At 45.1% G+C, this 25,318-nt stretch overlaps 1 protein-coding gene across 2 annotated transcripts in view; it reads left to right on the top strand.

The window, feature by feature from the left end:
- The first annotated feature begins 8,476 nt into the window (after positions 1 to 8,476).
- The window catches only part of CLDN10 (claudin 10), a 127,709-nt gene continuing 110,867 nt past the window's right edge, over positions 8,477 to 25,318 (top strand). The window contains exon 1 of one of the 2 annotated variants that reach the window (XM_045070874.1): positions 8,477 to 8,919. In XM_045070874.1, coding sequence (XP_044926809.1) covers positions 8,706 to 8,919 — 214 coding nt within the window. In that variant the 5' untranslated portion in view covers positions 8,477 to 8,705. The remainder of the gene's footprint in view (positions 8,920 to 25,318) is intronic. The other variant, XM_045070875.1, reaches the window with a different exon arrangement.

The following is a 25,318-nucleotide window of genomic DNA, read 5'->3' as shown; positions in this document are numbered from 1 at the left end:
CTTTCCTATGCAGACCTGGTGGCTGGGGAGAGTCTGACGGACTGCTTTGTTCCGAGGACGTGAATGTCTTGACACCCAATTCTCCGTAGGCATTGCTACTGTTTCTATGATTTCCTATTTCTTCTCCCCCAATATTTTACTTTGAAAATTTTCAGGCCAGAGAAGTTGAAATTATAACAGAAAGAACACCCAGACACCCCAACCCTCCTCATCAAATATCCACATTTTCTTTTCCCCCACTTAAAAAAAATTAAATTCATTTAATTAACGTATAATGGATTATTGGTTCAGAGGTAGAGGTTAACAATTCCTTATTCCTTAGATAACACCCAGTGCTCTTGACCTCACGTGCCCTCCTTAATGCCCGTCACCCCCGCCCCGCTCCTCTCCAGCAGCCCTCAGTTTTTTTTCTTCCTATGAGTAAGAGTCTTTCATGGTTTGTCCCCCTTTGATTTCATCTTGTTTTCCTCTCTTCCCGTATGATCCTATGTTTTGTTTCTTAAGTTCACATTTCAGTGAGATCATATGATAATTCTCTTTCTCTGATTGACTTATATCACTTAGCAAAATACGCTATAGTTCCATCCGCGTCGTTGGAATGGCACGATTTCATTCTTGTGGTGTGCAATAGTCCATTATATATACCACATCTTCTTATCCATTCGTCTACCGATGGACATCTGGGCTCTTTCCGCAGTGTGGCTATTGTGGCCATTGCTGCTATAAATATTGGGGTGCAGGTGCCCCTTGGGATCATTGCATTCATATCCTTGGGGTAAACACTCAGTAATGCAGTTACTGGGACGTAGAACAGTTCTATTTTCAACTTTTTGAGGAACCTCCATACTGTTTTCCAGAGTGGCTCCCCCACCTTGCATTCCCACCAACAGTGTAGGAAGGGTCCCCTTTCTCCACATCCTTGCCAACACCCGTCGTTCCCTGACTGGTTAAGTTTAGCCATTCCATCAACAACATCTTGCCTCCTTAGCTTTATATACTAATTTTTGGAACCATGGGAAATTAAGCTGCAGATGCACATTTCATTCCTAAATACTTCCATCCACCTAAGAACAAGGACATTTTTCTATGTGACACACGGACACTATCACACCCGGGGAACCTACCACTGCCATGCTAATGGTGTCAATATAGCCTAGCTTCGGATTTTCTGGATTACCCCATAAGGTCATGTGCGGCTTTAAAAAAAGAAAAAAAAAAAATCCAATTCTTGATCTAGTCAAGGATTCACATCATGTTTAGTTTTCATGACTTTTTTTTTTGAATTTTTTAAAAAGATTATTTATTTATTTATTTATTTGATAGAGATCACAAGTAGGCAGAGAGGCAGACAGAGAGAGGGGGGGAAACAGGCTCCCCACTCAGCAGAGAGCCCAACATGGGGCTCCATCCCAGGACTCTGGGATCATGACCCCGGCCGAAGGCAGAGGTTCAACCCACTGAGTCACCCAGGTGCCCCATGACTTTTTTTTTTAAAGATTTTATTTATTTATTTGACACAGAGAGAGAGACAGCGAGAAAGGGAACACAAGCAGGGGGAGAGGGAGAAGAAGGCTTCCCACGGAGCAGGGAGCCTGATGCAGGGCTCAATCCCAGGACCCTGGGATCATGACCTGAGCCAAAGGCAGACGCTTAACTGACTGAGCCACCCACGTGCCCCATGACTTTTTCTTTTTTTTAAGATTTTACTCATTTATTTGAGAGAGTGTGTGCATAAAAGAGTGGGGGAGGGGCAGAGGGAGAAGCAGACTCTGCTGAGTGGGACCCCTGACATCATGACCCGAGCTGATGTCAGATGCTTAGCAAGCTGAGCCACCCAGGGGACCCTAGTTCTCATGACTCTTAAGCCCACTTTCACTCCGACAGCCCTTCTGCCTCAGCCTCACACACACGTACGTGATGTTTGATCTGCTATAATTTAAATTAATTTTATATCTTCAGAAACCAAAGACAAGCAGTAGGTCCCACCTAAAGATTGAAAATTTTTAAGGTATGAGCCCGTGTGTTTCATATTAAAGACTTTTTATAATATACAATTTACCATTTTTTAATAGAACTGATGTGCTCTAAGATGCTTTATTGAAGGTTAGCTTTTAAAAAAATTTTTTTCCAAAAAACTCACCACCGACCCCCAAAATACATCTGGCTTTATTAAAATTTGTCCAAAACCATCATGTTTTTTTTATCTATTAAAAAATATATATGTATATACAAAGTCTTTCTGATAAAACAATAAAAATTATTTTCTATTTAAAAAAAAAACACACAGAGAGGGGACTTTCCTACCAGATGTTAGGATACATATAGAAGCAGAAGTGATAAAAACAGGGTAGTGCCTACAGAAGGATACACACCCGGAGCAGTAAATTAGAGAAATGGGCCCACGTGCAGACAGAAGAACTTAATATGGGATGAAAATCACAACAATCATGAAAAATGGTGTGGATGCCAGGTTGGGAGAAGAGAGAGGAAATGTCTCAAACCGGTAAAAGGGGTGTCTCTCCAGAGTGTACCAGGAATGCCTGCAAAATCAAAAGGAATCCTAAAGGAAAAATGGGCCAAGTCAGAAGAAGAAAAACTAAAAGGAAACAAAAAGTTAAAAGCGTGCGAGAGATGCTCAAACTCAGGTTTCAAATGAATGCAAATTGAAACAGGGGCTCCCTTTACACCCCTCATCTGGCAAAAACGTGGACATTGCATAATGCTAAGCGTGGGCGGGGATGTAGGGACACATAGAAACTCCCGTGTCATAGACAAGAGGAATGGGGATTAAAAAAATAAATAAAATCAGCTAGAGAGCAGCTTCCTAGAGGGTAAAGAGGATGTTACCTACACCCGTGAAGGTGTAGGACTAGCCCAATGTTTCATCTAGTAAGAAAGCAAAGGGAATCCTTAGAGGCCAAAAAAAAAAAAAAAAAAAAAGGGAAGAAAGCACAAACACAGAAAGGCCAGTCAGCTACCCTGAAGCTCCTTGGTTACTGAGATTTTAATTCCCAGTTGGCCATACCTGGGGATCCTAGCACTATGTAATACTGTAGTCAGGATCAGAGAACTCTGCGTAAACTTGTTCCCACCCCAAAGTAATAACTATAAGGGAAAAAATTAAAAAGCATTGCTTCACCATCTCCATCATCATCTCTATCACTGCCCTCCTGGGTCATGGTAAGGGAATGTCCTGTCTCAACCATGGGTCTGAGAATAGGGGCAAACAGAAGTTACTTGAGAAGTCAGCCAACATTCACTTGCATGAGGGACTAGAATTCACACTTACTGAATGGCTAGTCAAAGATGATAATTTAAAGTACTCCTGGGGCACCTGGATGGCTCAGTTGATTAAGCATCTGCCTTTGGCTCAGGTCCTGATCTCGGGGTCCTGGGATCCAACCTGCTTCTTCCTCTCCCTCTCCCTGCTGCTCCCCCTGTGTGTTCCCTCCCTCTCCCTCTCTCTGTCAAATAAATAAATAAAATCTTTTAAAAATAGTAACAAATAAAGTAGTCCTGGGTTGGGGTGACTTAGTGGCTCTGTTGGTTGTCTGCCTTCAGCTCAGGTCATGATCCTGGAGTCCTGGGATGGAGCCCCCACGTCAGACCCCCTGCTCAATAGAGAGCCTGCTTCTCTCTCTCCCTCTGCCCCTCACACCCCTGCTCATCCTCTCTCTCTCTCTCTCTCTCTTTCTCCTCTCAAATAAAAAAAAAATAGTCCTGGGTTGATAGCTCACCTAAACAACAGGAAGAAGCAAATATAAATTCTATCAGAGGGAAAAAATAGCCAACTCAGGCCTCAAAACATGTCCATGAAAAAGTTGCCAGGAACATAAGCTTATAATCATAAATCACAAAACATGTGTTTTTAACAAACCACCATGAGTGAGAAGGTCAGTAGAAAAAAAAAAAAAAAAGACCAACCTCCCAAAACTATAGATATGAGAATAACGAGATACAGAATATAACTTAAGTATCTGGCATTTGAATTACGACTAAAGAACGAGAGATTAGAAAAAGGATAACATAGAAACTCCAGACTTTTTTTAAAGGATAGTATTAGAAATTAGAAACTCTGAATCGATTAACAGCAAATTACATGCAGCATGGAGAGATAAAGTCATCAAAAATTTTAAAGAGAAGTTAAGAAATAGGACAAACAAACAAGATCTTATCAAAGTTACAGAAGGAGATAGAGAAATAGTAATGGCAGAAGTAAGATCTGCAGAAGGAAGGAACCAAGAGTTTTCCAGAATTGATGAAAGATAAGAGTCATTAGATTTAAGAAGTTCAGTAAATGCCACAGGAGAGTACCAAGAAGTTCATACTTAGAAAGTCAAACCAAAACTGCTAAAACCAAAGAGAATCTTAGAATCAGCCAAAGGGAAAATAAGAATTAATTTACAAAGAAATGACAAATCCAATTCAGGATTTCTCTACAACAAAAATGGAAGCCAGATGAAAATGGCATTCTATCTTCAAAGTTCTGAGTCAAAAAAAAAAAAAAGTCAACTTATAGCCGTATACCCAGAAAAATTATCTACCAACTCCAGCACAGAAGATATATTATCTGACAAACAAAACTAAGGTAACTACCAACAGCTCCTCTCTAAGAAAACCTCCCCAGGATAGACCTTAGGAAGGAGAAAAACAGTAAACTCACAAGGAAGTTTTGAGAAGCAAAATGGAATAGCAAGCAAAAAAAGAAAAATGACATATACAGTACTAAGTGTGGGGCTAACATATGAGGAGAGAAAACTCTAATTTATGGAACTAAAAATCAAACAACATAGAAATAAATAACGTAGCCCAGAAGAGGAGTTATTAATATTAAAATGTCTTAAGGTCCTTATATTATTCAGTAGGAGAGTAAAGACAATGATTGATTTTATTTATTATGTATGCACTAAAATTTCTAGAGTAACTCTTAAACAGTACAAATAATGTGTAACTTCCAATTTAATAGAGTGGAAAAATTGAAATGTGGAAAAAACTCAAAAAAAAAAAAAAGAAAGAAGAAAAACAGTATGTACAGTTGATCTTTGATCAACAAGGGTTTGAACTGAGCAGGTCCACTTACCTGTGGATTTTTTAAATAAATACAGTAGCAGTATTATAAATGTATTTTCTGTTCCTTATGATTTTATTAATAATGCTTTCTTTTCTCTCACTTCATTGTAAGAATACAGTATATGATACATATAGCATAAGAAATATGTGTTAACTGTTTATGTTATCAGTAAGGCTTCTGGTCAACAGTAGACTATTATTTACATTTTGGAGGAATCAAAAGTTTTATATGGATTTTTGACTGTGTGGAGGCTGACACCCCTAGTGACCATGCTGTTCAAGGATCAACTGTGTACATCAGAAGAAAATCAGAAAAATCATATATTAGGTAAAATAGGTGTTAGATTGAGTCCTAAGTTCAAGAATAAATCTAGCATGGGGCACCTGGCTGGCTTCAGTTGTTGGAGCACGTGGCCCTTGATCTTAGGGTTGTAGGTTTGAGCCCCATGGCGGGTGTAAAGATTACTTAAAAATAAGAACTTAAAAAAAAAATCAAGCAAAAACTGTAACAAGACTTAAAGTATATAATTTTACTGAAAGACACTAAAAATGGGTTAAATGAAGAGACATATGATACTCATTGTGAGGAAGACTCAACTTTATAAAGTTATTTACTTTCTTCCAACAAACGTCCCAGTAAGCATATACATGTATAACTTTTTTTTTAAGATTTTATTTATTTATTTGACAGAGAGAGAGAGAGATCACAAGTAGTCAGAGAGGCAGACAGAGGGGGAGGAGGAAGCAGGCTCCCTGCCAACAGCTCCTCTCTAAGAAAACCTCCCCAGGATAGACCTTAGGAAGGAGAAAAACAGTAAACTCACAAAGAAGTTTTGAGAAGCAAAATGGAATAGCAAGCAAAAAAAGAAAAATGACATATACAGTACTAAGTGTGGGGCTAACATATGAGGAGAGAAAACTCTAATTTATGGAACTAAAAATCAAACAACATAGAAATAAATAACGTAGGCCAGAAGAGGAGTTATTAATATTAAAATGTCTTAAGGTCCTTATATTATTCAGTAGTCTCCCCAAGCAGGGAGCCTGATGCGGGGCTTGATCCCAGGACCATAAGATCATGACCCAAGCCAAAGGCAGAGGCTTTAACTCACTGAGCCACCCAGGTGCCCCATACATGTATAACTTGATAAATTTATTCTAAAATATGAAAGGCACAGCGGAGGTAAAAAAACAAAAAACCAAACCAAAACAAACAAACAAACAAACAAAAAACAAAGGCTCACTCTTGAAAAAGAAGAGCAAAGTAAGAAACATCAACAAGACCTCAAGAAACTTTTATAGAATTAGAGTAATTAAGGGATTATCGTGTGGTACAGGAACAGACAAAATAGATGGAACAGATTAGAGAATCCAAAAACAGGTCATTCAATTGCTGTTATCTGATATGGCTACAAATCTGTAGAGAAAAATGAGACTGTTTAGTAGGGACAGAGAAACTGGGTTCCCATATTAAAAAATGAAATAGGTCCTTAAATCATAAAACAGAAAAATCAATTCTGGATGATTTAAGAACTTAAATGTAAAAGCTGAAACTTTGAAATAGGAGTAGAGGGTAATGAATTTGGTATCTCTGAGGGGTATTTCTGAATCAAGATCTCAGACGTAAAAATCATTTAGTGAGAGCTTGATAAATTCGACTACATTAAAATTCAGAGTTTTATTAAGTAGCCAAATAAAGACAAAACACAAACTGGGGGAAGATATTTGCAACATGAGTAATCAGTGAAAGATTACAATCCAGGAGCACCTGGGTGGCTCCGTTGGTTAAGTATCTGACTTCGGCTCAGGTCATGATGTCAGGATTCTGGGATTCCTCCCACTGAGCATGGAGTCTCTCTCTCCCTCTGCCCATCTTCCACTCCCCGACTCATGCTTTTGCTCTAATAAAGAAAATCTTCTTTTTTTTTTTTAAGTTTACTATCCAGGATATATAGAGAACTAAAAATAAATTATAGGGGCGCCTGGGTGACTTAGCTGGTTAAGCATCTGCCTTCCACTCAGGTCATGATCCCGGGTCCTGGGATGGAGCTCTACATCCGGCTCCCTGCTCAGCGGGGAATCTGCTTCTCCCTCTCCCTCTGCTGCTGTTCCTGTGGCTTGGGCTCTCTCTCCTTCTGTCAAGTAAAAAAATAAAATATTTTGAAAAATTATAAAAAGCCATGCAACTCAAAGAATTACGTGAGTGAAAATGACAAATGTCTTTGTAGACGAAAACACAAGAACCGAGAAATACATGACAACATACTCAGCTTCATCATTAATCCACAAATACAAAAGTCATCCTAATGTGATACCTTTACACTCATCAAAGTGACCAACCCCGCCCCCAAAAGCCCAGCAATTCTAAGAACATCCCAATACCACATGTTATGAAGTAAGGCAATGGGACTCACCTACTGGTAGTGGGATGGTAACCTGCTAGAATTTCTCAGTAGGGCAATTTAGTACTGTCTATAAAATTGGAGGACTAGTTCCCTCTTATTTCCGACTCCCTAACAGTTCTGTCTTTAAGATTACCCTGGATAAATTCTTGTGCAGGTGCATAAAGAGAAATTCAGGGGTACCTGGGGGACTCAGTGGGTTAGAGCCTCTGCCTTTGGCTCAGGTCATGATCCCAGGGTTCTGGGATCGAGCCCTGAGTCAGGCTCTCTGCTCCTCGGGTATCTTGCTTCCCCTCCTCTCTCTCTGCCTGCCTCTCTACTTGTGATCTCTGTCTGTTAAATAAATAAAAATAAAGTCTTAGGGCGCCTGGGTGGCTCAATGGGTTGGGCCGCTGCCTTCGGCTCGGGTCATGATCTCGGGGTCCTGGGATCAAGTCCCGAGTCGGGCTCTCTGCTCAGCAGGGAGCCTGATTCCTCCTCTTTCTCTCTCTGCCTGCCTCTCTGCCTACTTGTGATGTCTCTCTGTCAAATAAATAAAATAAAAAATCTTTAAAAAAAATAAAGTCTTAAAAAAAAAAAGAGAGAGAGAAATTCATTGAGAACCTTTACACCTTTTCCAACCACTGTTGAGGGGAAGCAAATGGAGGTTCATCTCCAGGAAAATGGATAAATTGTAGTGTATCTGTTTAATGAAGTGCTATTTTTCAGCTGTACTATTTAATGAGCGACAGCTACATTCTCACGGACATAATGTGTGCAAAAACAAGGTTACAGAATCCGTGCGATATGATTGCATTTGTATGAAGATTCAGAAGCATGCGAGACTAAAGCAATTGGTCAAATAAGCCTTCACTGTTACTGTATAATTTGTACTTTGTAATATCTGGTTATTGCATGGTTCGTTAAGCTTCAGGCTAACAGAAAATTAAGCATTAACTATGGTGCCGGGGGAAAAAATCTGCGAAGTCAAAACGTTTAAAAATCCATCTGCAAGTTTTTAGTATATCTCCGTGTAGGAAATTGGAGAGATCATCTTAGGTTATCTTTAAAATGCCGTCGGGGATGCCGACTTCATCCTGAATTCCGTCCTCCCGCGGGCCACCCGAGCCTGACATGCGGTCCCCTATGCGCGTTAACTGGCCGTGACACCTGTCTGAGCGCCAGGCGCCCGCTGCATGCCTAGGCCACCAAAGTGTGCTGTGTGGACGCTGTCACTGCAGAAGGCAGAGCGACATGTCCAGGGCGCAGATCTCAGCGCTGGTGTTCGGCGTCGGAGGGTTTGGAGCTCTCGTCGCGGCCACCGCCTCCAATGAGTGGAAAGTGACCACGCGAGCATCCTCGGTGATAACGGCCACTTGGGTTTACCAGGGTCTGTGGATGAACTGCGCAGGTAACGCGTTGGGTTCTTTCCATTGCCGACCGCACTTTACTATCTTCAAAGTAGAAGGTAAATATAATGGCTTTGTTTGGGGGTGCAAGTAAACTGTCACTTTTGCCCTCGCTGTGCCCAAGCGGCTGCATCCGGCCGGCTGTTAACTCTGTGAACACTGAGCGTCTCAGTCAAGGGCCGGGCATGGCCTGGGAGGGGGTGACCAGTCTGAACGTGGCCCGAAGGGACGTCATCCCCGGGAAAGGGGATCAGGCCACGGCTCTTCTGCAGATAACGACTGCGTTGAGGGATAGACTCCAAGGGACAGGCTACAAGTGGCTGTTTTATGCGTCTATTCTTAAAGATTCATTGATTTATTTTAGAGAGAGAGTGTGTGTGTGTGTGTGTGAGTGTGCGGGGAGGGGGGACAGAAGGAGAGAGAGAGAGAGAGAGAGAATCTCAAGCCGACTCCCTGTTGAACCCCTGAGCACAGAGCCTGGAGCCTAACGTGGGGCTCGATCTCACCACCCCGAGATCATGACATGAGATGAAATCAAGAGTCGGCTGCTTAACCAACTGAGCCCCCAGGCGCCCCGCAGAAATGACTCTTTTAAAAGCTCTTTTCAGTTTCATGGAGGGTTTTATAGACAGGTATGTGCACATCTAATACACACACATATACACATGTACACATACCTATTATCAGTGAATCCTATGTTATCCCATATTCCTATATTTCCTTGGCCGACTGAGCATGAGGTACTTACACACACGAGCAGAAGCGTAGACGAATATTCATGTACATATTTAGGGCATTAGGAGCTTATGACTGGAAAGACAGTGCTGAGGAAAGAATTCTGTTTACAGAGAGGTTTCTATTTTTTTTTAATCATATTGAATGATAACATAGCAGAGCAAGAAGAATTTCAAAAGTAGCTCATGAACTTTACCTTTTTGTTACTTGGTATTATTTATTTTAAAAAAATGTGTAAGCAAGCATTCATCATTTCACCTGTTAGAAACTCTATTACAAGTATATGCTTCTTAGAGAGGGAGTTTTTTTTCTTTAAAGGCATTTTCATACCTCAGGATACCTCCAGGGAAACAACTGTTTGCTTTCATGTCGTTATAAGAATCACTATCTGCCTCTGCTTTCTGTCTTTTCGATGTGTTTGCAAATCTGCCGTAAGCTGTGGGTTTATTAGGTTAAAAATCGCCCATTGATATTTTATGAAATAGAGTCTTTTCGCAGCCAAATGGCAAAACTGTACCTTGGCCCCAGTAAAGAAAATGAAAGAAAATGTTAACTAGGAAGTTACTAAAGCATAATGTTTTATGGGATTTTGTGTAAAGTATTCACGTCATTAGAGCACAATTCATGCCAAAGAATGAAGAGAGAATATTTAGTTAAAGTCAGGAGAATTCTAAAGATAAGCAATGGACGGGGCGCCTGGGTGGCTCAGTGGGTTAAAGCCTTTGCCTTCCGCTCAGATCATGATCCCAGAGTCTAGGAATCGAGCCCCGCATCGGGCTCTCTGCTCAGCGGGGAGCCTTCTTCCCTTCCTCTCTCTGCCTGCCTCTCTGCCTACTTGTGATCTCTGTCAAATAAATAAATAAGATCTTTAAAAAAAAGAAAAGACAAGCAATGGACATGTTCAGGCTCGGAGAGCCCACTTAGGCGCTCAAGTAACAAACTTTCCTGAACAGCCAATCAAAGAATCAGGGTTATATTTCTTATAAATATTTATATTTATATTGTAAATATTTATGTTTATATATACATATTTATATTCTAAATATTTATATTTACGAGTCCCAACGTGTAAACTTACTTTGGGCTATTTCAGAACTGCTCCTTCTCCTCTGGAAGGTTTCGCTAGGTACAAAGGAAAATTGTAGGAGGAGAGGAGGGTTGTGGGGACCATGGCACTGTTCCGCACATCTCTGTGGTTCTTCCTTCTCCATGGCCTCTGTGGCCCACTCCCATCTTGGGCAGCACGTGAAAGTTATGTCACGTGGGTAAGTGTAGTTCTTTGTTCTTTACTAGGTTCATTTTTTTTTTAAGGAGAAAAAAATTTTTTTTAAGTAATCTCCATATCCAATGTGGGGCTCAAACCCACAACCCTGAGGTCAAGAGTCACATGCTTTACTGACTGAGCCAGCGAGGCACCCCTACCGGGTTCATCTTTTTTTTTTTTTTTTAATATTCTAAATCTTTTTTTAAGTTTTTTTAAGATTTTATTTATTTATTTGACAGACAGAAATCACAAGCAGGCAGAGAGGCAGACAGAGAGAGAGGAGGAAGCAGGCTCCCTGATGAGCAGAGAGCCCAATGCAGGGCTTGATCCCAGGACCCTGAGATCATGGCCTGAGCCGAAAGCAGAGGCTTAACCCACTGAGCCACTCAGGCGCCCCTTTAATTTTTTTTAAAGGAATTTATTTATTTGGGAGAATGAGCAAGAGAGGGAACACGAGCAGGGAGAAGGAGAAGTTGACTCCTCTGCCAAACAGGGAGCCTGAAGCAGGGCTCGATCCCAAGCCCCTGGGATCATGACCTGAGCTGAAGGAAGACACTTAACGTACTGAGCCATCCAGGCTCAGCCCCTAGGTTCATCTTTTAAAAAAAAAATTTTTTTTGTCTTATTACCCTTTGTTCTGTATTCCTTAATGAAACCCAGCTATTTGAAAAATTGACATTCAAAGTTAGCTCCAAAATGGCTAAAGAACAGTGGTAGATTTCCGTAGGACTCCAATAGCTGCTTCCCCAAATGTATCTTAGAAAACAGGGAGTAACATATTCCAGTTACTATATAGTTCCCCCCTTAAAATTTTATCCACCTTGATTCTGCTTTTCTAGATTAAAGATAATGCGTTCTCTATCTGCTGTGTCCCCTGCACACAAGAGGTAATTTGAAAATACGGTCCACGGACAATGCTGTGATGAGAACATGTAAAATTAATTTAACATAATCTCTCCCTGTTCTTCATCCTGAATCAAAATCTTTATAAAACAAATAAGTTGCTACAGAAATCTATTTTCAATACCAGGAACACTGATTCATGTTTCCAAAGGAAACAGGGGCTCACATCGGGGTTTCCTTATTCACATGGAATTGTTGCTGCTGATTTTCCTTGACTCTTGTTGGAAAACAGAGCAAGGGGGGTGTTGGGACAGCGTGCCAGTGGGCTCTCTGATGTCACAATCATTCCAAATCAAGAACAGAACTCAGAGCCAGTGAGGAATGAAAATGGGTATATCGCGTTGGAAAACAAGGAACTACTTAAGCCTGCGATGTCAGTCTGAGACAAATCTTCTTAGACTTAGGTGAGATTAAGTCTCCTCGAAGAAAGAAAAACAGAAAATCTTTGAGCTGCCAGGGTTTTCGTTTGTTTGTTTGTTTGTTTTGGGCCTTGCTGTTATGTAACCTCACTGTCGGCGTCATACCTTCTTGCTACGACCCCTCTCGGATGTCTCAGTACAGCTGTGGCGTTTTAGGGACTCGTGTAGGTTAATAGTGACTAGAGTCTTGAAAGATTGGCTGTGAGCCAGACGGTCTCTGACAAGAAGCATTTACAGTTACAGTGAAAAATACAGGCCTCTTTGACGATCGTTCTGTGGAATGAATTTGAGGAAAACACCCCAGGGACACTTTTAATTCTGTCCCCCTTGTGGCCTGCCAGCTGCTTGACTTGATTTCATAAAGCCTGTCCGTGTCCTGAGGTACAGGACCCACCACGGGCTATATCTCTAGTTCTGTCATGTTTTGTCCTTCTCTCGTGTCACCGTTAATAGCGGAATTTCAACTGTGAAAGCCAAATGTCTCTCCGAGGGAGGGAAGCAGTCATTTCTGACAGGGAACGCTGGGTTCAGAAAGCATGGCTACAAGGAGCGGCACTGGGGTCACCTCGAAGACAGGGACCCAGACCGTGAGGTTCTCCTTGTGCTCCTGTCACCCAGGGGGCTCTGGATATTTGCAACATGGCTGAACAACAAAATAGTGAATGAGACAGATGGTTCCTGATGAGGGCAAAACTGTACTCATGGAGTGGTGTGACTGGAGTGATTTAGGATATGGACTCAGGCAACAAAAAGGAAGATCACTGAATTGTGATTCAGCAGACCAAACTTCAAACTCTGACTTTTTTTTTTAAGATTTTACTTATTTGACAGAGAGAGAGCACAAGCCGGGGAGCAGCAGAGGGAGAAGCAGGCTCCCCACTGAGAGGGAACCCAACATGGGGCTCGATCCCAAGACCCTGGGATCGATCAAGGCAGATGCTTAACCAACTGAGCCACCCAGATGCCCCAAACTCTGACTCTTTCATTAACTAGCTGCAAGACCTTGACTTTGCCAATGAATCTCCGTGTCTCATTCATAAATTTCTTTCTCCATAAATTGAGAGCTGGACTCCCAGAGCCCCTCGAAGTATCTTCCAACCTGAAGTTCAATTCCAGGGCTTTGCAGGGCTTCACCACCTTGCGGTAGTTCACGGAAGAATTACAACTGTAAAAGGCTCCTTTGATGTAATTTCTCATGAGATTAGTCCTTCTTTTTCTCCCGTTATCTATTATCTTAGCTGGCTTCCTGTGTTCCTGTTTAGAATCTTATCTGCATCTGGGTGGAGATAAGTTTAAATGACCTCAAATGACTCAGTGAGTAATGACCAAGTAGAGATGCCAGGATTTCAGTGGAATGAAACCAAGCGCTGTTCTAGAAGCCGGCAGTCAAATGCTGGCTGCCTGCAGGAGCGTGGACCTTCTCTCCTCCCTACCTGTCTCCTCTACCTCTCTCCCCCCCACCCCCATCCCCTTAACAGTCGTGCCATAGAAGTGGGGGTAAAAAGAGCACCTGGGTAGTTCAATTGGTTAAGCGTCTACCTTCGGCTCAGGCCATGGTCCCTGGTCCTGGGTTCGAGCCCCGCATTGGGCTCCCAGCTCAGGGGAGAGCCTGTTTCTCCCCCTGCTTCTCCCCTGAGCATGGTCTATGTCAATAAATAAATAAAATCTTAAAAAAAAAAAAAAAGAATGGGGGGGATAAAGGAATGGCATGTGCTAGGGAAGTTTTCCGAGGGTGTTTATGCACATATAGAGAACAGCTGGGAGCCATCCGAGGTCCTAACCAGATTTCTTGCTGGTTGACATGTGTGACTTAGTCTATGATTAGGTAACAGTAAACACAGTGCAAACAGTGGTAATAAATAGATGAAAACTAATTACCTTACCAGTGAGGGAAAACTGACTTCAGTAATTTAAATCCTTCCAAAATATTTCACAAATAACATGTTTCATAGATCTCCGCACTCTTGGAAGGCATTTCCCTTTCATCTCAGGAGAGGTATCCGTTTGCTAAGATTCTGACTGCTTTCTGAGATTCAGTTTCATTCGTTAAAGCTGAAGCTGGGGAGCCTGGGTGGCTCAGTAGATTAAGGGTCCTGGGATCAAGTCCCATATCGGGCTCCTGGCTCCTCGAAGGAGGCGGAGAGCCTCCTTCTCCCTCTGCCTGCCCCACCCCCGCTTCTGTTCACTCTCTCCATCTCTCTCTCTGACAAACGAATAAATAAACAAAATCTTTAAAAAAGTAAAATAAAACTAAAGTTAATTTTAATTTCCAGTTTATTTTCTTGCCATATTCCAAGTGCATATACAGTTATTTAAAATCGTATAGAAAAACTCAAGTTTCGTCTTTGGCAGTTTTTACCCCCGAAATAAGCCCAAGAAACATTTGACATGTTTTGGCCCCAACAAAAAAATGACATAATTTCATATGCATACTGATGTGAGATAGGTGAATTGTATTTTCACAGTAGAATCTGGCACCATGAGCCACCATAAAATTGTCTCTCTGCCAAGAGCAATGGAATGCGTAGTGCCGGTAGGTGCCCATGTTGTGGTGAAGATGGCCCTGGAGCCAAAGCAGCCAGGATTCGAGAATTCTACGTCCCTAGGGTGCAGGGTGTTCCTTCCTGGAAGCCACAGAGATTTCCGAACACTGAATCTCCATTAATAGTCTCCCTGGGGCCAGAACCTTATCTGATCCATCTCAGTGTCCTTGGTGCCTACCGCTGGGGCTGGGTCCTAGAGGCCCTCGAGAAAGGTTTGTGGATGGAACAAATGGAAGACGTTGTTCATGGAGTTAAATTGCAACATTTAATAGATGCAGAGGGAATCTCCTATCGTGTCACCAACTCTGCCAGAGGGAGAAGGCCCTAGGGAGGTGCTTGAATGGAGAAGAGCCCTGCATGTTTTTTATGAGATGCAAGAGGCATTTTTCAAGACACATACTGATTTTTTTTTAACGATTTTATTTATTTGATAGAGAAAGAGCCCGAGCACACAAGCAGGGGAGGGGCAGAGGAAGGAGAAGCAGGCTCCTTCCCTGAGCAGGGAGCCCAACACATGGCTCGATCCCAGGACCCCAGGATCATGACCTGAGCAACAGCACTAAATTGACTGAGTCACCCAGGCGCCCCAAGACACATACTGATTTAGAGCCTTGCTTCTTCAACGATGGTCCTCAGACTAGCCGCATCTGCATTACTTGAGAGCTTACTAGAAACATGGGATCTTGGCTCTGCACAGACCTACTGAATCAAAACCTGCATTTGAACAACATCTCCAGGTGTCTCTTATCAGATTAAAATTTTGAGAAATCCTTCCTCTTTAGGGCTTGGACTTTGGATTTAATGGACTCACTATTTACTAAATAAGGGTTTTAATTTCCCTGGGCTTCAATTTTCTTACCTGCTAGATGGTGATTAACCAAGATAGCAGAGGAAAATGCGTTGTTCAATGCCAGGCAGAGACGCTCAGCAGAGGGTAGCATTCATCCCTGTGAGTAGGTCTTTCAGCGCCGAGAGACGCCAAGAGAGCTCACATCTCGATCGTGGTGGGGGTGACTATTACTTTTGTTCCATCAATTTGTTTCCAGCCAGAACCACTGTAGCTGCTTCCTGGGATCTGAAGCCTGGAAGACGGGAGCCTCTGAACCCTAGGTCGTATTTATGATATTGCAAGGAACACTGTGCTCACCAGACACACACTGTTTATGCTTAGGATTTATTAGACCCCATAGGGTGAGACCGGGCTGCATTCCGAAGTCAGGTTCTCCCTACGCATGTGGGGATCTGTTCATTACAACTGTCACAGGTTGCACCTGCTGGAAATGCAGAGAAAAAAAATCCACTTTCTGCTCGCCTCATTGAGAAAGAGCTGCACCAAACCAAGGCTAGGCAGCCAAAAAAAGGATAAAGATTTACTCAAATATTGCTAGCCTCAAAGACTGGGAAAAACTCTGTGACAGTTTAATATATTGATTTGAATCACATTCACATTTTACAAAGTGCTTTCACGTAATTATGTTTTTTCAAAAGATGGCAGTCTGTAGCCCCCATTATGTGGGCAAAATCACTGAGGCTCACAGGGGAACGTATTTATAGCTTTGTATGGTCGTCTACAGATTTTTGAGGGAAATATTCAGCATTTTGTACTAGCTCCCAAACCGGTTTGAGTCCCAGCTCTGCTGCTAATTTTTTTTAAAGCATTTATACAGATTTTTGGAAAATAAATCAGTTTATCATATACTCAAATGTATGCATGACTTTCTCATAGGACTTCTTTCTTGGTCTTCTGTAGTTTTTGTTTTGTTTTGTTTTCTAATAGAGCGTCTCCTGCCCTCTTTAGTCCAGATTTTATAACTGCATTTAGGAAAGAGATCTAATTCTATAGCATTCTATTGCTTGGTGAAAATAGGTCATTATTGCCATTTCTGGCAGAGACGGTTGACAGGAAACAGGACAGGAAATGATGTAATGATTCCAGAATTGTGTATTTCCCCTATGCCCTGCTGTTTGGGGAATGACCTTACAGCTAACCAGGAACTTGCCACGAATCCTTGTATGACCTTGTGTAAGTCACTGAAATTCACTTTGTTCCCCTTTCTTACCTACAGGATGAGGAGGACGGGATGGAGGACATCTAGTTAATACCTCAAAAGTTTGTGGAATGATCAAGAAACATAGTCCTATTACACGAAATAGACTTTTTTTGTTGTTGTTGTTAAGATTTACTTGTTTATTGGAGGGAAAGAGAGAGAGAGAGAGCACGAGCAGGGGGAGCAGCAGAGGGTGAGGGAGAAGCAGACCCCCTGCTGAGATCATGCCCTGAGCTGAAGGCAGACCCTTAACCATCTGAACCACTCAGACACAGACTAGAATGTTTTAAAATGTACCTGGGGGCGCCTGGGGGGCTCAGTGGGTTAGGTGTCTGCCTTCAGCTCCGGTCAAGATCCCAGGGTCCTGGGGTCGAGCCCCGAATCTGGTTCCTTGCTGGGCATGGGAGTCTGCTTCTCCCACTTCCCCTGCCTGTGTGCTCACACATACACTCTCTCTCTCTCCTCTCTGTCAAATGAACACTAAAATATTTTATGAATAGATAGATAGATAGATAGATAGATAGATAAAATGTTGGGATCTGTTTTAGTCCAGGACAGTAAGACACACAGACCCAGAATGCTGTCATGAAGGAAGAAGTTTTTAAACTCACAGACCCCTAGAAGCTGGAGGCCGGTTCCCCACACCGGGCCACTGGGGAAACCCCAGAGCCAGTGGGGGTGGCAGGAGTGAGAGGAAACCCTGGCCAACACCTTCACTGTGATTTTCCCTGGGAAGGCTCAGCAGGTTCGGGACTGGCTAGGCTGAACCACCTCAGCGGGCTCTGGGGTAGGGGCTACATGGTCTGTACCTGGCCCCGGGCGAGGGAGGGGGGGTGGGATTGGGGAAAGGGGGGTTTGGGACCCAGGAAGAGGCTCGTTGTGTGCAGGCTTGACAGAGAAGGTAGTTGATAGGTGTGGGTGTTGGGTGTGTGGATTTGCATTTGAAAGGTGACGTGATCATTAGCCCTGGGTTGGGGGGCAGTCTGGGGATGCCCAGAGCACCCCATGAATTCTCCTTTGGTGTTTGCACAGGTAGGGGAGCGAGGCGAGTGCTGGGTTCTTCCACATCTCCTTAAGGCTTCACTTGCTCGTCTGATCTTCAGGATTTGTTTTCTCCTGTAAATATTTTGTGTGGAAAGGGGTCGGGTTTATTTTTCACAGGGTTCACTGCTCCTTGGTCGGCTTGTTGCCCAGCGGACCATACGTACCACAGATCAGCTCTCTCCAGTGTCCTCTGTCCCTGCCTTCGACGACCTCCCCTCCCCGGGGAGACACACTCAGAGGACCCTTTCTGGGGACACCCTCTGCTGGAGCTGGTGATTTCCGAGCTCCCTGCTGCTCTGCCTTTTTCGGCCATTCCAGAACATTCAGAAAGCTCTACTGCTCTTCAATGAACTCGGGATAATTAAGCTGCCTTTCGGGAGCCAGCTGGTTTCCCAGTTAGGCTTTGGCCAGGTTTTTTGTATGTATTACAGGAAAAATTGATTACCAAAGGTTGACAATTTGGCAAATGGCTGTGATGTTGTATTACAGCTACAAAGGAAGCCTGTGGGTAGTTAATTCAGTTAGTCACTAATGAGTGCCTTCATCAAAGCATTCATTAGGTTCCTGGCACAGAATATAGGTCTGGGGACGCAGTGAGGAAAAGGAAAGAAGCCTGTCCTCCGTGGGTGTGCTGACAATCATTTAGCGGACAATCAGCTCGGCGTGGTAAGTGCTACCTGGTGGTAAAGTTCAGGGAGCAGGCGGGCTTCCCAGGAGAACTAGCGCGGGGTCTGTCTGGAAAGACGGGTGGAAGTTGGCCAAAGAGAGAGACAGGGAGGGCGTTTCAGGCTCCGGGACTCATGCGGCTCGCACTTATTAACTGCCTGACTCTGGGCAAAATGTTTGACCCAGGAGCTCCTCCATCTGTAAAATGGGAATAATATCATCTCCTTCAGAGGGCGGTGGTGAGAATTAAGTGAGTCCCTCTGTGTAGAGCGTGTAGAGCCGTGTCTGGCCCGAAAGGTAAAGGTCTCAGAGCAGGAGGGGACCGAGGGCCTGAGCACCCGAGGGAACGGCATTGTGTAGGGGCTCAGAGTTGTGTGGGGAGATGGGAAAGATCAGCCTGCAGGTGTCGGGAAAGGGGAGCTTGCCAAGGGACCTTTAAGCTCTATGAAGAAGTGTTGACACTGTCTTGGAGGAGCTGGTGGCCCGCGTTTTCGAGAGATCCTGCTGTATTTCGTGTCAGAGCCAGAACCAGCGGGGCAGCAGGGGAACAGCCAAGGAAGATGGTTAGAGGCAGAACTGGTGAGCTCGCAGTGGGGTGACCTGTGAGGGATGAGAGGCATCAAGGTCAGCGCTGAGCGCCCCTTGCTGGAGACTTGATGAGCGCTGACAGAAAGTTCCTTGCAGAGCAGGTGGGAAGGTTAATTCCATCTAAGGTACCATTAATCGTATGAGAATGTCAGAATGAGGAGGGCAGTAAGCCCCTGCCTCCTATATTCTGTACTTAAATTGCATAGTGCTGGTGTCGGGCACCATATTTTAAGGGATGTGGACATAAACCACATTTGCTGATTCTAGAGGACGGTGACATGGAGGATGAGGGGTTCTTGAGTTAAATTCACATGGGCAGTTATTTTTACTTGGAAAACAAAGAGGAAGACTGTGCTCAGGAGGGGGAGTGGGAAAGAGACAAGTAGCACCATTGGGTAAACTTTGCTATGGAATCAGATTTAGGGGCACTATGAAAAAGAAACTTCTTTGAGAGCGGCCCCAGAATGGAGGAGGTTGTCTCAGAAAGAACCGCCTAGAGGGGCGCATACGTGGCTTAGTGGGTTAAGCGTCTGACTCTTAGTCTGGGCTCAGGTCATGATCTCCGAGTCCTGAGATCAAGTCTCATGTTGGGCTCTGTGCTCAGCAGGAGTCTTCTTGAAAGTCTCTCTCCCTCTCCCCCAACTCTTGCACAGGCTCTCTCTTAAAAAAAAAAAAAAGAAGAAGAAGAAGAAGAAAAAGAACTGGCTAGACGTATCCAGGGGAGGCTAATGATTCTTTGCTAAAACGGTAGTCCCAGAACTGGTTGGGAAGATAGAATAGGTCATCTCTAAAGCCATTTCTAGTTTGAAATCTGAGTTCTGTGAATGTGTCAAAAGAGAAATATTTCAGCACCAATCTTCCTGATTTGCTATTGACTTAAATACTTTTGGGCAATGCTCGGGCTCTGTGCTGAGCACTTGGGAACACAGCAATAAAGAAGAGACTTTGTCTTTGCCCTAGAACAGAACACTGTTTAAAGTAGGAAATGTTATATATGTTGTATTAATGTTATTGTATTTAAACCAACGTATTAATATATGTTAGAGTGAATTTAATTAATATATAATTCACCATCTAAATTGATGTTTTAAATGGTCCTGAGCAAACCCAAGGGATGCCACCTAACCCTTGCCAGGGAAGGAATGACTTCTAAGTCCAGGCATAAAGCTGGAGTGATGGAGGCTGGGGGATAGGAGAGATCAAGTCCTTCCTTTAATTAAATTTCTTTGGATCAATATTTTTGGTTCCCATGTACCAAATATAGTCCCTGTATAAAAACTAGACCAGCCATCCTGTTGGGAGACTGATTTTCTCCAGAACACAATATGTGGACTTTTGGCAAGAGAGGCAGAGGGAAATTAAGGCTGTTTTCTATCTTACTATAACCAGATGTTCTCATTTAATCCACCAGCAAATACTGAGCCAGTTTTATCTGGGAGTTTCAGCCCGCTCTGCAGGACTCCTACGACTGTCCCTACTAAACTGATTCTCTGCTGCGCGAGACCCTTCCTTGGCTCTGCGGCCTGGCTCTGCTTTGCTCGGCTCCCAAGTTCCTGGAGATCAGCTGATGCCCGCTCTCCTGTTTGAACTTGGACCTCAGACCCCTCGCTCTGTTCTGCGGGCTAATGTTTGGGTTCCAGGCAGTGGATCTGTCTTAGTCATGACCTTCCTGCCTGCTCTTTCCAGCCTGCCTGGCTGCTCAGTCCTGACCCACCGTCTTTCCTGATCCCCAAGCCCTGGACTCAGTTGATCTTCCTCCTGGTTCTGCTCCCTCCCCAGAAACGTGCCCTTCTCCCACCCTCTTCCCCAGGAAGAACTACTGCAGTAGGTCTGCAAGCTCCTAGTCAGCAAACGGGCATGCAACCGTTGGGCGTGGCCTTGGTAGGGGGTGGAGCCGCCAAGAGGGACCAGCAGACGCTATTCTAGAATTATCTGGGACCCATTTAGATCATCCGGGGAAATACCCATGTCATCCTACTGACAACCAGCCTCTCTCCCCGATTCAAGTTGGGACCGGCGGAGTTCTGAGCCTGACCCGTAGGTAGTGCTCTTCCCCTTGAACGTCCTATGCCGGCTGCAGCTCCGACTCTTTCCTGCAGGGGGCGCGCGGGTTCTCGTGGGGGCAGGGACGGCGCCTCCGCTTTGCGCTGCTCTTCCTGCTTCTGCTTCCCGCGCCTTTATTAAGGCTTCCTAGGACGGGTGGGGGTGGGGAGGGGTCGGCCCTTGCCCAGGGCGGCGAGCCATCCAGCCTGTGGTCCAGCTCCACTGGGGTTCTCAAGCCGATGCCCACTAGAGGGCTCACACCGCGTGGGCGCCCCCGTGCGGACGCCGCTGGTTCTGCAGGTGACCTCGCGTCTGCGCCATCCTCGCCAGGCAGGCACCTCTGCACATCCTCGCTCACGCGCACAGACTCACGTTCACCGTGCAGGGACACACGCACGGCGACACCCCTACGCCCAGGGGCAACCGCAGGCCCCGCACCAAACGCCACCCCCACCCCCGCTCACCATGCAGGACGCGGCACATACCAGCCGCCGCCGCTGGCAGAGTCCGAGGCCGGACTTGGAGACCAGGGTCTTCACGGACAGAAATGCGGGTCCGCAGGGCCGTGGTGGAGGGTGGGGGGCTCCGTGGGTTAGGGCTCCCACTCTTCATTTCGGTTACGTCATGATCTTGGGGTCGTGCGATGCCGCGCTGCGTGGGGCTCTGCACTCGGTGTGGAGTCCGGCTCAGATTCTCTCTCCCTCTCTCTGTCCCCCTCTCTCTGCTTACGTGTGTGTGTGTGTGTGTGTGTGTGCGCACGCGCACAGGCTCTTTCTCTCTCAAAAACAAAAAACAAAAAATGTGGATCTCCTGCACAGAAACGGTTGAAGATTTCTGCTCCTCAACACCAGAATAAGGAGCATTTCACCCTGGAACAGGGTCAGCAGAGAACATTGAGTTTCTGCCCTTGTCCTTACACAGCCCGGGAATACGAACACCCGCCATCACACGGTCCTCTTTGTCCACTAGGTGGACTCAAAACCGCCCTGCCTTCTTCCACATCTTCTCTGCTTGCTGAGGGTTCCCTCAGGTGACCTCTGGGGTCTGGCGCACACGGAGTCCTCCATCCCTCCTTTCCTGGCCTTCCCCCTCCCCTTTCCCCCCATCTTTTCAGAGCGCTGACCTTGAAGCTTGACTTCTTGGCCAAATCCCGGATCTGCCCTTAGTAGCTGTGTGACCTTGGTCTATTACTTAACCTCTCTGTTTCAGTTTCTGTATCTTTAAAATGAAGCTGATGATAGTATCTTCCCTATGAGAAAGGTTAGAGGAGGTGATATATGAGTTAGCTATTATTGTCATGTGCTCCAAGCTACAATTCTAGCCTTCTATTTATTCTTTATTTTTAAATTTCATTGAAATCCTTATTTCTTTTTTTTTTTCTTTTTAAAGATTTTACTTATGTATTTCACAGAGAGGCGGGGGGGGGGTGGAGCACAAGCAGGGGGAGTGAGAGAGGGAGAAGAAGGCTTCCCGCAGAGCAGGGAGCTGGATGTGGGGCTCCCTCCTGGGACCCTGGGATCATGACCTGAGCTGAAGGCAGAGGCTTAATTCTAGCCTTTTAAGACTGTTTGGAATCCTGACTTGGTCATCTTCATATTAGTCACTCTCCCAGCTTAGCATCTTCTAAAAACCTGCAGCATATTCCCTGTGGTCTCTGTGGGATTCCTTCTGTAGAGATGAAGACACCTGCCACCCTCCCCCTGCCCTAGAATTCCAAATTTGGGAGGATGACCACACAGCCTCACTTCCTTGCTTCTTCCAAACTGTGGACTCCAGGCTTTCACGGAGCCTGCCTCTTTGGAATTCCGTGTCACTTCCCTTGTATGTTTCCGAGACCCTCCCTCCTCCTGACTTTCTCGCTTGTTTGGAGGAGACCACCACTCAGCTGGCCCCCTAGGCTGAAAACCTGGGGTCACAGAACCCTCGCCTGCCGCTTCTTCAGAGCTCACATCGGGTCAGTTGCCGAGTTCTGTAGATCCCACCTGCACCGCTCTCCTCTTCTCCTGGTGGGGAGGTGCTCCTTTTTTTTTTTTTTTTTAAGATTTTATTTATTTATTTGACAAAGAGAGAGATTGCAAGTAGGCAGAGCAGCAGGCAGAGAGAGAGGCGGAAGCAGACTCCCTGCTGAGCAGAGAGCCCAATGCAGGGCTCGATCCCAGGACCCGGAGATCATGACCTGAACTAAAGGCAGAGGCTTAACCCACTGAGCCACCTAGGTGCCCTGGGAGGTGCTTCTCGTCTGGGCCTCAGCCTCCAGGGACTCCCTGCTGAATTAGATTGGGACCAGACATTAGAAAGACATGACTTTCTGCTCTGCCACTTGCTGTAAGCAAGGCGATCCCAGGCTGCCCCCAGAAAACCTGCAGAGGCCGAGCTTGGCCAGCTTCATCCTGGGCTTTATTCAGGTTCCTTCAGGGAGCACTTAATCTATGCCAAGCCTCACACTACACAGCACCTCATTTAACCCCCAGAGTGACCCTCTGAGGTAGGCTCTATAGTCACATTCATTCTAGAGCGGAAGCGACCAGAGTTTAGAGAAGTTCCGGAACTTGCTCAATTTCACGGCTAAGGCGGCGGCGGTGGCAGAATTCAAATGTCCGTCTGTGGCTCCTGAAGCCAGCAGACTGCCTACCCACCAAGGACCTCGTGGCGGGTTCCTGGCGAGAGGAACGCCCCACAGCCCTGCTCACGTCCTTCCCAGTCTCCCTGCTGCAACCAGATTGGACTTTATGCGGAATCTTTTTCCTCGTCTGTGCCTCTGCTCACGCTGTTTGTGGCTAATGCCTTTCCTCCCTACCCTCTGTGTCCTCCCTCGAATCTCCACCTCAGAGGCCACCTCTCATGCAAAGCCTTTTTCATCTTCTAACCAGAAGGGGCCTTTGTCTCCGTCCACGCATGTGGCACTTGGTACTTCCCTTGTTGTGATGTTGTCTCTCTGGCTTGTGTTGCCGTCACTCATGCACTTGTCCTCTCCCACCACGAGCTTATAAACCCCCCGAAAACAGAGACCGAGCAGTGTTTCTCTATCCCTTGCCTAGAAGGGGGCCCTGCACTAAATCTCCACTGTCTAGGTGCATGCTGAAAGAGGGAATATTTTGTTGGCTTGAATGAATTGCAAGCCTAGGACCACAGGGGCTGGTTCACCATCCCTGGTGTCGTAACTGAGTCTATCTGGATGGTTGCCAGGCCCACATTTCTCCTTCCTGTCTACAAGCACAGCGTGGGAGAAGTTGTAAAGCATCTTAGTAAACTGCTCCAAAATGACTGGGTCCAGTACGGTGCTTCTCGCTCTCAGGAATCATGCTGGCTCCTGGTGGGGGCTTCTTTGCTTAGGAAGCACTTGAACCCATCTCTTCAGTGATCTATTTTAGAATTTACCAGGCTGTTGCTACCCAGCTCACGGGGGCAATTTCTGGCATGTACCGTTTTGAAATCTGGGACCTTTCCTTAATCCCTAGGCTTCTCTCCGGTCTTGTTTTCCTTCCTTCTAAGATCACATCTGGCCCTTTCCTTCCGATGTTCACATCATGAAAACTCTTGGGACCATTCCCAGTGTTTCTCCTGGACCGTAGAAAACAGCCTCCCTTGGAGAGGTGAGCTGAGAAATCAGAATGTGATAAAAATGACTCTGATTATTCTGATCACTTGAAGGATTTTCTGTCCTCTGAGTGGTTCTGGGCTGAGTCCGCCTCTCGGTAATTAATGACTTTGAGATATGGATGTGGCTGCTGGTCTTGTCCATAAGTCATTCAGCCATGCATGACCACAGTCAGCAGAAAAAAACAGCCTCTCTAGCTCTCATCGGCCGGATTCCGAAGAGGGGCCAGACCGCTGGCCATTTCTGCTAGGGCTCAAGTCTCTGTGTTACGGGCTACGCAGTAGAAAGTGCAAGGTTGACATAACGTGCCATTCCCTGAAAGGAGCCTAAATTATAAGCACCAACTTTCTCTAGATAGCCGAGTGCCATTTGGGTTATCTGTGTTACAAAACAGGTCTGAGGATGATTGCTTTGGAAAAAGTCCTGCTTTTAGGTGTCTTACTTTAAGTCGCGACGAGGAGTGGAAATCATTTTCTAACAATAAGTTATTTCCTTCCTGGGATTTTTTTTTTTTCCTATCAGGATTTTCCCCAACCACACCACACCCCCAGTTTTCACTGCCCCTCCTTAGCTTCTTAAAATACTTGGGACGATCTTTTATTACTAA

Source organism: Mustela putorius, unplaced genomic scaffold, assembly GCF_011764305.1.
Source record: "Mustela putorius furo isolate JIRA1106 unplaced genomic scaffold, ASM1176430v1.1 tig00003974_pilon_pilon_pilon, whole genome shotgun sequence".
NCBI lineage: Eukaryota > Metazoa > Chordata > Mammalia > Carnivora > Mustelidae > Mustela > Mustela putorius.
This window is presented reverse-complemented; position numbering and strand designations above follow the sequence as displayed.